Source organism: Pleurodeles waltl, chromosome 7 (assembly GCF_031143425.1).
Source record: "Pleurodeles waltl isolate 20211129_DDA chromosome 7, aPleWal1.hap1.20221129, whole genome shotgun sequence".
Taxonomy (NCBI): domain Eukaryota; kingdom Metazoa; phylum Chordata; class Amphibia; order Caudata; family Salamandridae; genus Pleurodeles; species Pleurodeles waltl.
This window is the reverse complement of record NC_090446.1, coordinates 104,187,357-104,201,758: the sequence shown is the minus strand read 5'-3', so window position 1 is coordinate 104,201,758 and position 14,402 is coordinate 104,187,357. Positions and strand designations below refer to the sequence as shown.

The following is a 14,402-nucleotide window of genomic DNA, read 5'->3' as shown; positions in this document are numbered from 1 at the left end:
CATGGCTGACGCTGATAGGCGGGGGGCTCCCATGGCCTCGATTTTAGGGGCTGAGCTCTTCCATAGATATGTGTATTTTTAAACGGCTTTATGGTCTGAGGGGTCGCACCCCCTATGGCCCATCCGGCACCATTGCTCTCTTGGCGTTGGGTATGGTGTCGAAATTGGCGCTGCACTTCCGGCTTTTACCTTCCCCCAGGTGCCCCTCACATTAATGGAGTATGTATCCTCACGACTTTGGGGGCCTGCGCACTGTTTGTGGGGCTTCTGTCGGCTCTCTTCACTCTGCCTCTCGGCAGGGGTCGGGGGTCCTGCCTCCGAGGCCTGCAGTTTACGAGGCCGGACTCCTCATTATTGGATTACCTCGCGCAGGAATGTGCAGCCGGTCCAGGAATGCCCGCGCCGGCCCCTGCACAAGGGGGCTTTGTTCCAGCGCCGGGACGAGGGCAGGCCCCTCCGTGTGCACATCTAGACTTAAGAAAACACCTCAGGCGCACACAGGCGCCTGTGTCTGGTCCTCTGCTACCGGCAACCTCAAAGATGCTGGGAGTGAACTGAGGGGGGGGGGGGGAGAGGGGTGGGCACGTAGTGTGCGTTTGTATAGGTATATTCTACATGACTAAGAGACACAGTGGTTTCAGTTCAGCCCTGGAAGGGCTTCATATTTATGAGACGCAAGGAAAAACTGTGAAGATGCCACGAAGGTTGGGGTGGAGCGCGGGCGGGACAATGATTGGATGAACTGATGGATGCGCGGGCTCATAGATGGCTCAATGGCAAACATTGGATGGGGATACAGTCCTTAAAAAAAGAGAAGTGGCGGACTAACCAAGTTAGGCAGTTGGAAGTGACATGGTGGCGCCTGACATCATGGCCATGGCATGACATCATCACACGATCTGGCATTGCAACCCGTGACCTCACAGGAAGTGACATCACAAGAATGGATACTAGCTCTTAAGGCCTTAGACATTTGTTTAGCAGGTCTATCATGGGTATATTTGAGCGCATTACAATATGTAGCAAATACATTTTGCTCTGGGTTGTGCCAAAAAGGTGACACAAACCTGACACAAAATCCAGGCCTCAATATATATGGCACCAAGCAGAAACGTGATGGTAAATCTGTTCTGCTAAATTGTTTGCAAAGTCTGTATTTTAAAATATATTTTGGGGCTAAAGCACCTTCTGCTGAGATCTTTGGTGCCAACTAACCTCAGTGAGTAATAATAATAGTAAGATAACTGGAAGTTAGCATATTTTCTGGAGAGATCTGTGATTTGTCTAGTCTCAGTTTTGATTTAGAGGGTAGATGTCTCCTGCAAAGCACACTATGTAACAAGTCGATGACAGATTTTTATCTTATGTAAATAAGTGAGTTACTGCTCTTAACACAATGATCCTTTTGCTACTCATCAGTTCATAAATTGTAATCCTTCTAATACAGCACAATCAGCTGTAAGGACGTGTGGCTTCCAAACTTGTAATCCTCGTTGTTTTATGTAATACATCCTATACACTGATTTACACACATAGGATTCATTTTCAATGTTTAATATGCAAAGCCACTGACACTGCACTGGGATGACTAGCGCTATAACTCTGTAAAATAAAACAAAAGGAGGTATTTAAATCGCCGTCTTTTTAAATACTGGGACAGATCAACACAGGCATGCATATTTCTTATATACAGGAACTGAAAAAGTGAACAGCTTGCCTCTCTTTAATACCTGTGAAGTGATAAACTGTGCGTCTTTGTTTCGCCTCCATTGCATTTAGTTGTGAGGCTCCCAGCCAGGATACTCCAACAAAAGGGGGCCTGATGGCCCCTAAACTTCTGTCTTTGTTTTAGGCCTAAGGCAGTGGTCTTCAAACATGTTAATGCCAACCTCCTCCCCCTCAGTGGGGAAAAAAATCACTGGGGCCTTCCCTCTGATTTTTTAACAATTCAATTGCCAATGTTTAAATTTGTCTAGACTTACTTAAACATTGCAGTTAAGTTATGTTACTGTTTGCAAAATGCAATGAAATACGTGATGCTAAACATACTATTCTGGTCAGGCAGCCTTACTAACATATACAAGTATCCACAGTGTGATTATCAGAAGTGGGGCGGGTTGGAGTTTTTGAAGAGTATTTGGAGTCCCTTCCATCTTGACACATCCTCCCAGCTTGGATACAAAGGACAGAAAGTTAGTGATGTCCCATTACAGAGTGGTCCACTGCCGCTCATATTTTGCTTAGAACAAAGCCCTGCTATCAGATAATGCTTCTCTTGGCCAGAGTCTGGTGCCCTCCCCACTCGATCATTTGATGTCCCCCTAGGAGGGTCCCAACCCCGGTTTGAAGAGCCCTGGCCTAGGGAGAATATGAGAAGCCCCCTCCCTGACTGCTTGTTGCTGCTGGAAGGAAAGATGACAAGCCGCAAGCGCTGCTGAATGTGTCCCAGTGTTTGACAATTACACCGGGACTAGTTTTGCATACTTCTGTGGGGCTGAACCTCTGGGCAGTGTAGACGGCGTCCATCCTGTGAGGAGAGTGGGTAGACGCCGTCTACCCGCCTGCACCCTCGAGCTGTGTCTGGGTACACAATTTGCGGGATGGATGAATGCATGACCGAGATGTGCAAATGTGTTGGATGGAGTGCGGACGGGTGGATGAATGAATGGACGGATGTAATTAATTGTGGATGCTTGGAATGATTAGTTCATTGGGTGACAGAAGGATAAGTGGGTGAGTGGAAGCTCAAGAAGACAGGAAAATATGGGGGAAACCGGTGTCAGGATCGTTGATGGGTGGATGGATAGATGGATGGACGAATGGGTCTATAGAGATCTGAAAATGGCGCATAGAAGGTCAGAAACATGGAATGCGGTTTTTGGATGATTGGCTGTAGTGTCCCCTAACTTGTGGTACTTGGATCACACTCACTGGTGTTACTGTGTCCTGTGTCACTGCACCCTCCCCTCACTCTGCTGTCACCCTCACTCATACCTACCTACCCCCTCCCCCTTACTTGTGCTGCCTGTATCACACTCACTGGGGTTCTCTGTCCTTTGATACTTGTGTTGCTTCCGGGTGACCATCACTTCTATGTCTTGTTACTCTCGTTTCCTACCTCGCTAACCCTGGTACCTCTCACTTGTGCTGCTTATGTCACCTTCCTCGTGCCACACTGTTCTGCGATTGTCTCCCTACTTGTGAAACCCTCACTCATATCACCCCCACGTTTAACGTGCTGTTGTACTGCACGTGTCACCCATACTCGTGAAATCCCCGTCTGCGATACCCCTGTGTCTTGTCTCACTCGTGTTACCCTCACCCATGTCTCCCAAACGGGTGTTGCAAGTTGTTGTGTTCCATGCGACCCCTTCACAGTGCCGGGTACAATTGTATTACACTCTCTTGTGCTTCTTGTGTCACACTGGCTCGTGCAGCCCTCACCCCTGTCACACTCACTTGTATCTCCCCCATTCCATCCTGGCCCGTACAGCCCTCACCCCTGTCACACTCACTCGTATCTCCCTCATTCCACCCTGGTCCGTGCAGCCCTCACCCCTGTCACACACACTCGTATCTCCCTCATTCCACCCTGGCCTGTACAGCCCTCACCCCTGTCACGCTCACTCGTATTTCCCTAATTGGTGCCACCCTGGCCCTTACAGCCCTCACCCCTGTCACCCTCTCTTGTGCCCCCCTCACTGGTGCCAGCCTGGCTCGTGCAGCCCTCACCCCGTCACACTCACTCGTATTTCCCTCATTGGTGCCACCCTGGCCCGTACAGCCCTAACCCCTGTCACCCTCACTTGTACCCCCTCACTGGTGCCAGCCTGACTCGTGCTGCCCTCACCCCTGTCACCCTCTCTTGTACCCCCCCTCACTGGTGCCAGCCTGGATCGTGCAGCCCTCATCCCTGTCACACTCACTCGTATTTCCCTCATTGGTGCCACCCTGGCCTGTACAGCCCTCACCCCTGTCACCCTTACTTGTACCCCCCTCACTGGTGCCAGCCTGACTCGTGCTGCCCTCACCCCTGTCACCCTCTCTTGTACCCCCTCACTGGTGAAGCTGTGCCCCCCTGGCTCGTGCAGCCCTCATCCCTGTCACACTCACTCGTATTTCCCTCATTGGTGCCACCCTGGCCCGTACAGCCCTCACCCCTGTCACCCTCTCTTGAACCCCCTCACTGGTGAATCTGTGCCCCCCTGGCTCGTGCAGCCCTCACCCCTGTCACCCTCACTTGTACCCTTCTCACTGGTGCCCGCCTGGCTCGTGCAGCCCTCACCCCTGTCACACTCACTCGTATTTCCCTCATTGGTGCCACCCTGGCCCGTACAGTCCTCATCCCTGTCACCGTCTCTTGTACCCCCCTCACTGGTGAAGCTGTGCCCCCCTGGCTCGTGCACCCCCCACTTCTGCCGCCCTCACTTCTATCCCTCTCACTGTTGCTGCTGTGCCACCTTGACTCGTGCTAGGCTCTCGTGCCCTCCTTGTGTGCCCGTCAAGCGCACGCGCCTGTGCCTCAGAGCTCATCGCTTCACAAGACTTTCTCTGTTCTCTCTTCCAGCAGAGAGCGGGACCCCGCGGACCTCCGGGCGCTGAAGGACCACCAGGAACCCCCGGCAAGGACGGCATAGACGTGAGTGAGGGTCCGGCCTGTCGGTGTGCTGGGTGGAGGGTTAAGGGGGCGAGTGGGTGTGACTAATGTGGGCGGTGTGATCCCCCCAGGGCAGCGATAAAAGAACCACTGCTTCCAGTGGCTGCTGTGGCGTTGGGAAAACTGCAGCCCAGAGGCGCAGGGCTCACAGCAGTCCTTGGAGGGCACAAGCACGGCACTGCAAGCCGCACTCACCTGAGGAAACACGGCACTTCAATGCATATACGCTGCATGGGGCACTGCACGTCTCACCCTGAGAGGGCACACGGCACTTCAATGCACATACGCTGCACGGGGCACTGCAAGTCTCACTCCCTGAGAGGGCACGCGACACTAAACGACGCACGCACACACTGCACTGGGAACTGCAAGCCCCATCCTCTCCGGGGCACACTGCACTGTATATATAATGCACGGGGCACGTAGGCCTCAGTCTTCCGGGAGGGTACAGGACACTCACTACACTGCATGTACTACACTGCAAGGCTCACGCCTTCTAAGGGGCACTAAACTGCACAGGCCCTGTTCTGGGTCCTCTGCCATGGAACACAGTGCTAACCTGCGTATACTCCTCACTGGGCACTGCAGGTCCCACTCCACTGAGAGGGCACTGGCCACTAAACTGCACACACACTGCACAGGACACTGGACACTGTGGCACACGGCACTACACTGCACAATCTCTGCAGTGGGTACTGCAAGCCTCTCTCATCCGGGAGGACACACGTGCACTGCATATTCACTACTCTGAGTACTGCAAGCTTTGCTCCACGGAGAGGGAACACTATGATAAACTACATAAACACTGGAAGAAGTAATCTTTTGAGAAGGAACGCGGCAGTAATCTTGATACAAGCCGCACTACACCTTGCGGTCTCATTCATTGAGAGGCCGTCTCAAACGTTAACATGCAGTCTCACTGTTTAGCAGTTTGACAGGTCCCAAGGGTGTGAATGGATTCCCAAATCTCGAAACCATAAGTATATTGTTAAAAAGTATATTAATTGAAAGTCTCCCATCTCAGGTTTCTTGGCGCTTGAACAGGCTGAAGGAAGGAAGCTCACGGCCTTAGTTTGGTAGAAAGCAAAGTGATCGCAGCCGACTACATATTCCCCTTCTCAATTATTTCTTGGGAATTTCTGCTTTTTCTTTGTGGTTTGTCTCGTTTAGTGTCAAACATAGTTTAGGTCAAGATTTAGGGGTGGTGCACCCCCCTAACGACACCATGTGTGCGCTGTACAGTACGGCGAACCACGGCGCATGTTAGGACAATAGTGTCAAAAATGTTGACGCTGTTGTGGTCTTTGCAGGATTAGCACCAAACATAATGGCGCTCAGTGCTTTAAATGGGCCGGTACTCTCCGGTACTGAGTACCGGCACTTATATTTTTCCATTTAAAGCACTGATGGCGCTAATCCTGCAAGGTCATGGGAGGCCCATTGCAAACAGTGGCAGCGTCACTTTAACGCCTGACTCTGGCAGACGTTACAAATTATGCTAAAATGTCACAGTGAAAGCCTTTAAATATCACTGCACCATTTTTATGGGCCTCCCTGCATGGAAACTCCCCCTTGCATAGATTATGCCTGGTGCAGGCATAATGTGGCGCAACGGGTTACAAAGTGGCACAATGCATACATTGTGCCACTTTGTAAATATGGCGGGGAGAATGGCCTCCTTAACGCCGCATTAGCATTAAAAAATGATGCTAGTGTGGTGCAAGGAGGTACAAGAGGCTTGTAATTATGCCCCTTCCTGCTGTTTAGTGAGATGCTCACGCTAGGCGTCGCAAATGGCATGGTCTATCCACAAGATGAGGCAGATTTACTTCCATTTGGCAGTGGTTTGCGCCATAAAAGCAGACCAGCTCAAAATATTTAATTTGAATTTACTTCCCACAGCCAATCACCTTTTGCGCCTTAATGTTGCTTGAAAGTGATCCATTGAAGTGCTTTGTGCTGCTGTGCATTACTTTGCGTCAAGGGAGGGGGGGTTCCATGGGTGGTACATGAGCTTTCCCGTGCCACCACCAATTTTTTATGACACAAAACCCTATCTACTAAAAATAGAGGATAGGTTTTGCACCAAAAATAACGCCTGTGTTAGGCTGGTGTAAAAAAATTAATGTTTTTACTTCTGCAAACACTCCCGACTCTGCATGTATGCTGCATTGTACAATACATATCCAAAGTGAAAAAAGTTTCAAAGTTTGCCTAGACATAGTATTTTGCACTGGAATGGAAGCCTTCCAGTACAAATCGTATGTTACATATGATGCAGACACCTTTGCACTTTAGTGCAACGGTGTGTGCGTGGCACTAGAAGCCTGATTGTGCACCAGCACAAGAACAAGAGCAGGAAAGTGCCATATCTTAGTTGATATGGTGGTTTCCTGCTCTCTCCCTCTCACACAACACAGCGCAGCAACTCTGGGTGCTGCGCTGCATGGTTTCCATGGTGCAATATATAACGACATTGTTAATATATTTTGTGCTGAAAAAATCACGCAAGTACAGCACAAAATAGATTTGCGTCACAGAGCACCAAATCCCATATTAGCCACTCAAAGTGAATGTAAGGATGCAAAAAAGTGCAGTCATAGATTGTTCCATTTAGCCAGATCTCCTAAAACAGCGGTGACCTGGCTTTTCATGAAATGGTAGCGCCTAATAAGATCGGACTCAAACAAAGAACAAGTGGAGTATGACGTTATTCTCCTATGCGTCAAATGTATAATTTCCATGAAATCACACCTTTTACACAGCTTACCCTGGACTAGTACTGGAGGTTATGTATTGTGCACACAGTTCTTCCAAGCAAGCACCTGCTTGTCTTTGCAGCACGACGCTTAGTATCTCATATACACTTCAGCCCAGATTCACTATGATATTGTGTCTGGGTCGTGTTATGTTTGTGGCGCAGCCCCAATGCAAAATCATTCCTGGAATTTACTAAGCCAGGCAAAGCCAACTTGTGATGATTTGCGTGGGTTAGCAGTGCAAAGGAACGCAGTACACAGCATTACTTTGTGTCGAGTAGCCGTTAAATGGGTGGAGCAGGGTCGATCCTACGCATCCATCTTGTACTTTGGCGCAAACCTAGATTTAGAAAGACTTGCAAACCTGGGTTTAGGTCAAAACGGTGCATCCCTCAAGAGAGGCAAAGCGAGGACAAATAGCTTTACTTCTCCTCATTGCTTCCTCTTTCCATGTGTGCTGCATTGGGAGCGTAAAAAGAGAAATATGGCCTAAAGGGTTGTTTTTTGTGCTGGAAGATAAACCCTCCTGCACACAAGCAATCCTGCCTGTAACACAAGTCCCGTGTTGGGACTAGGCAGCGCACAGTCTGCCAGTGCGAGGGGAGAGTGGAAATGCTCCATATCTTTGTAAATACGGAGCATTTTTGCTCCATCGCTTCATGCATTGCAGCGCAGCAAGTTCCCTTGCTGAGTTGTGTTGCATGAAATATTAGCAAATGTGCCCGGCTCATTGCTGGAGATGGCTCTGCACCGATTTTCCCGAGTTGCACAGTGCAGCACTGCAGATGTTCAGGCCGCAGTGTGTTCAATGAATGTTACTAAACTTGGGCCATGGTTTGCTCTCTCCATGTTTCCTGTGTTTCCCAAGTCATAGCAGAGATTCTTTCTAGAGGATTCTTTTCCTGTGGAGAATCTGTTGTCAGAAACACCTCTGCTGTGGGGATAGGAGTCCTGCTACCTTCTAAAATCTTTTCAAGGTGTGAGTGGAGGAGGTGGTCAGTGGGTCAGGTGGCAGAGGGAGGGAGGTCCGATCATGTTACTGTCTAACCAATAGTAAACAAGCTTCTGTGGTGCGGGAAAATGGAAAGCGGTGGAGGTTTGTGCCGGACACTGCTTAAAATAAACTTTGATCTTTTGCTCCCCAAAGCCACTGCTCAAAAAGACGGACATACCTCTAAGACTCCCATCTGCCATAATCCCGCACTGGGTGAGAAAAGACACCCAGAATCTTGGTTAGTTACAGAACTAGAGTTAAAGGACGTGCACTCAAGCAGGCCCACCTCACGTTTGATGCCTGGGGGGATGGGCATTAACAGAATGTAGGAATAGCATTCTTGGTGAGTGGCCTAATGGACACTATACAGGGGTTTCCAGCTCAACTCGTGTTCCACAGTGTGATATCCACTTTTCACCAGGTGACCGTGTGAAGGAAGCCAGTATGGTGTAACTCGAAGTTGAACCGTGTCTCTTGGCAGATCAGGGATTTTATGGTGAGGCAATAATGCAGGCATTTACTCCATCAGAAGAGAATCCTCCAACAGAGGTCTGAGCACTTTCGCCACAGACCAGAGGACTTTCTGCACTCGGTTCTTCATTACATTACAGAATGCCAAGTGGCACCAATATTTTGTATGCAGAAAAGTGTGGGATAAAATGTTTCAATCTCTTCCTGATTATACTGCAAATTCAGCCCATCTAGGCGAGTCTTTATTTCTACCCTTTCATCTCTCTGTCTGAAGTCGACAGCTTTTTTGCCTGTCAATTGTGTTGCTGAGTTATTAGGCAAAGTTGGAGTATTATGCAAATACTTTGTTAAACGTTCTAGTTCATTCTTATACAGTAGCCTTGTCTTATAATGGATCTTCTAGTGTCCGAGGCCTTTGTGGAACACAGACCAAAAGTGTGGTCAACCCCTCTCACCTTGCCGGGGTACCGGTCCCAACTCTGTCCCCTCGCCTAGGTCTGCCTCCAAATACCCCATTCCCCGTAGACACAGACTGTTGCTGTAAACACTATGTAAAAACTGGGATGGATTACACAAATTGTATGAATCCTTCTTTTTTAGTGTAGACAGTGAGTGGGTACTACCATTAGATCGCTGACAAAATACACACCTCTTTTGTTGTTACAAATAGTCTATAGCATCCAATTGTGAATATCTGCTTCTTTGTACTTCCACCAGTTAGTTTAACGAGCTAGTGGTTTATCACACTCTGCAGCTCTTTTCCACCTAGAAAATCCAGTCACACATAATTTATGTCACATGCTCAACAATTCTTTGCTCAACATTTCTTTGTGTTCATTGGTTCCACAATTAAATAGTCTAAGGAAGTTTTCTTTGATATATATTTTATTAAATTGTTTGGGAGCCATGATTCACTCAACATGTTTTGTTCCCAGCATCTGAACGCATTCAGGCTATAACTCACAAATAAATACAATATAACAAGCTTCTAAAAATAATGTCATAACACTACCAGTTACCTTCTAAACCCTATATTTATATTTGAAATTATTTGATTCATAGAAAGACTTTGTTCATTTACAAACTGTAGGAGGCTGCCCTGGCTTATAATGGGTACCTTGTGGTACTTACACCCTGTGCCCAGGTCCAGTTATTCCTTATTAGTAGAATAGAGGTGTTCTAGCAGCTTAGGCTGATAGAGGTAGCTATAGCAGAGCAGCTTAGGCGGAAGTAGGAGACATGCAAGGCTCCTACTATACCACTTATATCATATAGCACTATATCATAAGAAAACATAAGAAAACACAATACTCAGAGTTACTAAAAATAAAGGTACTTTATTTTAGTGACAATATGCCAAAAGTATCTCAGAGGATATACTCCCTTAGGAGGTAAGTAATATACACAAATGATATGTACACAAACCAAAAATCAGGTAAGTAACAGTTAGAAAAGTAGTGCAAACAATGTAGAATCACAATAGAATGCAATAGGTAGAAATAGGCTTAGGGGCAACACAAACCATATACTCCAAAAGTGGAATGCGAACCACGAATGGACCCCAGGCCTAGTGTAGGTTGTAGAGGGTCGCTGGGAGTGTCAGAAAACACTTAGGGTGTCCAAGATACCCCACCCCAAGACCCTGAAAAGTAGGAGTAAAGTTACCCTACTAACCCAGAAAGACAGTCAATTCGAGATAGGGGATTCTGCAAGAACAACAACTGCCAGCAAAACACTGAAGATGGATTCCTGGACCTGAGGTCCTGTAAAGGAAGGGGACCAAGTCCAAGAGTCACGCAAGTGTTCGGGGGAGGGGGGGCCCGGAGCCCACTAAACCCCGGATGAAGGTGCAAAAGGGCTGCCTCCGGGTAGAAGAAACTGAAGATTCTGCAACAACGGAAGGTGCCAGGAACTTCTCCTTTGGTCAGAAGATGCCCCATGGCGTGCTGGAGGATGCAGAGTTGTTCCCACGCAGAAAGACCACAAACAGGCCTTGCTAGCTGCAGTGCAGGGTGAAGGCAGACAGCCCTCAGAGCATGCACCACCAGGAAACAGTCGAGGAAGCCGGCAGGATGAGGTGCTACAATGTTGCTGGTAGTCATCTTGCTACTTTGTTGCGGTTTTGCAGGCGTCCTGGAGCAGTCAGCAGTCGATCCTTGGCAGAAGTCGAAGAGGGAAGTGCAGAGGAACTCTGGTGAGCTCTTGAATTCGTTATCTGAGGAATAGCCCAGAGGAGAGACCCTAAATAGCCCTCAGAGGAGGATTGGCTACTGAGAAAGGTAAGCACCTATCAGGAGGGGTCTCTGACATCGCCTGCTGGCACTGGCCACTCAGAGCTGTCCATTGTGCCCTCACACCTCTGCATCCAAGATGGCAGAGGTCTGGGACACACTGGAGGAGCTCTGGGCACCTCTCCTGGGAGGTGCTGGTCAGGGGAGTGGTCACTCCCCTTTCCTTTGTCCAGTTTCTCGCCAGAGCAGGGCTGGGGGGATCCCTGAACCGGTGTAGACTGGCTTATGCAAGGAGGGCATCATCTGTGCCCTTCAAAGCATTTCCAGAGGCCAGGAGAGGCTACTCCTCCCAGGCCCTTCACACCTATTTCCAAAGGGAGAGGGTGTAGCACCCTCTCTCAGAGGAAATCCTTTGTTCTGCCTTCCTGGGACCAGGCTGCCCAGGCCCCAGGGGGGCAGAAACCTGTCTGAGGGGTTGGCAGCAGCAGCAGCTGCAGTGGAGACCCCAGAAAGTTAGTTTGCCAGTACCCGGGCTCTATGCTGGAGACCCGGGGATGTATGGAATTGACCCCTCCAATACAACAATGGTATTGCAGTGACAATTCCATGATCCTAGACATATTACATGGCCATGTTCGGAGCTACCATTGTGACGCTACATATAGGTAGTGACCTATATGTAGTGCACGTGTGTAATGGTGTCCGCGCACTCACAAAGTCTGGGGAATTTGCCCTGAACAATGTGGGGGCACCTTGGCTAGTGCCAGGGTGCCCACACACTAAGTAACTTTGCACCTAACCTTCACCAAGTGAGGGTTAGACATATAGGTGACTTATAAGTTACTTAAGTGCAGTGTAAAATGGCTGTGAAAAAACGTGGACGTTATTTCACTCAGGCTGCAGTGGCAGTCCTGTGTAAGAATTGTCTGAGCTCCCTATGGGTGGCAAAAGAAATGCTGCAGCCCATAGGGATCTCCTGGAACCCCAATACCCTGGGTACCTGGGTACCATATACTAGGGAATTATAAGGGTGTTCCAGTGTGCCAATCAGAATTGGTAAAATTAGTCACTAGCCTGCAGTGACAATTTTAAAAGCAGAGAGAGCATAAACACTGAGGTTCTGGTTAGCAGAGCCTCAGTGATACAGTTAGGTACCACACAGGGAACACATATAGGCCACAAACTTATGAGCACTGAGGTCCTGGCTAGCAGGATCCCAGTGACACATATCAAGCATACTGACAACATAGGGTTTTCACTATGAGCACTGGGCCCTGGCTAGCAGGATCCCAGTGAGACAGTAAAAACACCCTGACATATACTTTGAGTCACACCTCAGTGGGTCCAGCCAGGCAAAGACATATTGTTTCTTATTAAACTAATGGTTGATGCATATCTAAATGAAACTCCCCTGCCAGTTACACTTAATATTCCTTCATCAAAGCATCAAATGTCTATAATATTGTGTTTGTCCATTTCCAGTCTGTAATTGTTACACAAAAGTGAACAGGAATTCGTAGAATAATAAACAATCTACTAGTGTATCTTAATTATTGTATTGATATATAAAACAAAACATCAATGAGCTTACCAGTATCAAATATTTCATTTGTGTTGAAAAATAATACAATTTCTAAACATTTTCTTCAGTGGCCTATGTTTAGCCTGCCAAGTGATAATATATGGTAATAAATATGGCATAAATCTCACCTCTGTCAAGCTCCTATATGTACTTTGCCCTATGTTTTCCAAATACGAAGCCGCATAATGGAAATATCTATATAAAACAATGTATGCATCTTTCTGCAATAGTGTTACACATGCTATTCATTTTAACTTTTATATAAATATATATATAAAACCATATATATAATCAAGTGCGCATGTCTTCACACCTGAACAGCTTTGGCGATACGAGCACAGTGCATTACATATGCACATCATCTTGTTAAGCCCTATAAAATTTAGGTTGCGTATTTTTTCATAATATATTTATGGAACTTGTTGTAGTGACATATAAGTCTATAATTAACATAAAAATAGGTGTCTTTTTGCAGTAGTGAATGTTCATGTTTTCACACAGAACATTTTAGGAGCACATAAAAAAGAGTGTTATATGTACAATCCATATTTGCAAAAACTAAATTACTGTAAATTTCATTTGCCATTCAATAGATATGTGCCACACTGAAGTGGCGAATGTACATATTCACCAACTCAAATGCATCTTATTTTCCTCTTAAGGACACATAGATGGCATTCCACATACACTCCATATTAGCAAACGTAAGAATACTATTTGTTGCACGTGAATTCACAGTGCATCTTCGTGATTTAAAATATAGACATGAGAATCTCTAAATGTGACACACATTATCTTCCAGCACAACTTTGTGGTTGTAGGAAAGTACCATCTTGCCTGGCATGTTACCCCCATTTTTCACTGTATATATGTTGTTTTAGTTGTATGTGTCACTGGGACCCTGTCACCCAGGGTCCCAGTGCTCATAAGTGTGCCTGAGTGTGTTACCTGTGTAGTGACTAACTGTCTCACTGAGGCTCTGCTAATCAGAACCTCAGTGGTTATGCTCTCTCATTTCTTTCCAAATTGTCACTGACAGGCTAGTGACCATTTTTACCAATTTACATTGGCTTACTGGAACACCCTTATAATTCCCTAGTATATGGTACTGAGGTACCCAGGGTATTGGGGTTCCAGGAGATCCCTATGGGCTGCAGCATTTCTTTTGCCACCCATAGGGAGCTCTGACAATTCTTACACAGGCCTGCCACTGCAGCCTGAGTGAAATAACGTCCACGTTATTTCACAGCCATTTTACACTGCACTTAAGTAACTTATAAGTCACCTATATGTCTAACCTTTACCTGGTAAAGGTTGGGTGCTAAGTTACTTAGTGTGAGGGCACCCTGGCACTAGCCAAGGTGCCCCCACATTGTTCAGGGCCAATTCCCCGGACTTTGTGAGTGCGGGGACACCATTACACGCGTGCACTACATATAGGTCACTACCTATATGTAGCTTCACAATGGTAACTCCGAATATGGCCATGTAATATGTCTATGATCATGGAATTGCCCCCTCTATACCATCCTGGCATAGTTGGCACAATCCCATGATCCCAGTGGTCTGTAGCACAGACCCTGGTACTGCCAAACTGCCTTTCCCGGGGTTTCACTGCAGCTGCTGCTGCTGCCAACCCCTCAGACAGGCATCTGCCCTCCTGGGGTCCAGCCAGGCCTGGCCCAGGATGGCAGAACAAAGGACTTCC

General features: G+C 47.5%; 1 protein-coding gene across 2 annotated transcripts in view; it reads left to right on the top strand.

Moving 5' to 3' along the window:
- Positions 1 to 14,402, top strand: part of COL9A3 (collagen type IX alpha 3 chain) — a 204,525-nt gene that overhangs the window by 2,058 nt on the left and 188,065 nt on the right. The window contains exon 2 of one of the 2 annotated variants that reach the window (XM_069243177.1): positions 4,568 to 4,639. In XM_069243177.1, coding sequence (XP_069099278.1) covers positions 4,568 to 4,639 — 72 coding nt within the window. The remainder of the gene's footprint in view (positions 1 to 4,567; positions 4,640 to 14,402) is intronic. The other variant, XM_069243178.1, reaches the window with a different exon arrangement.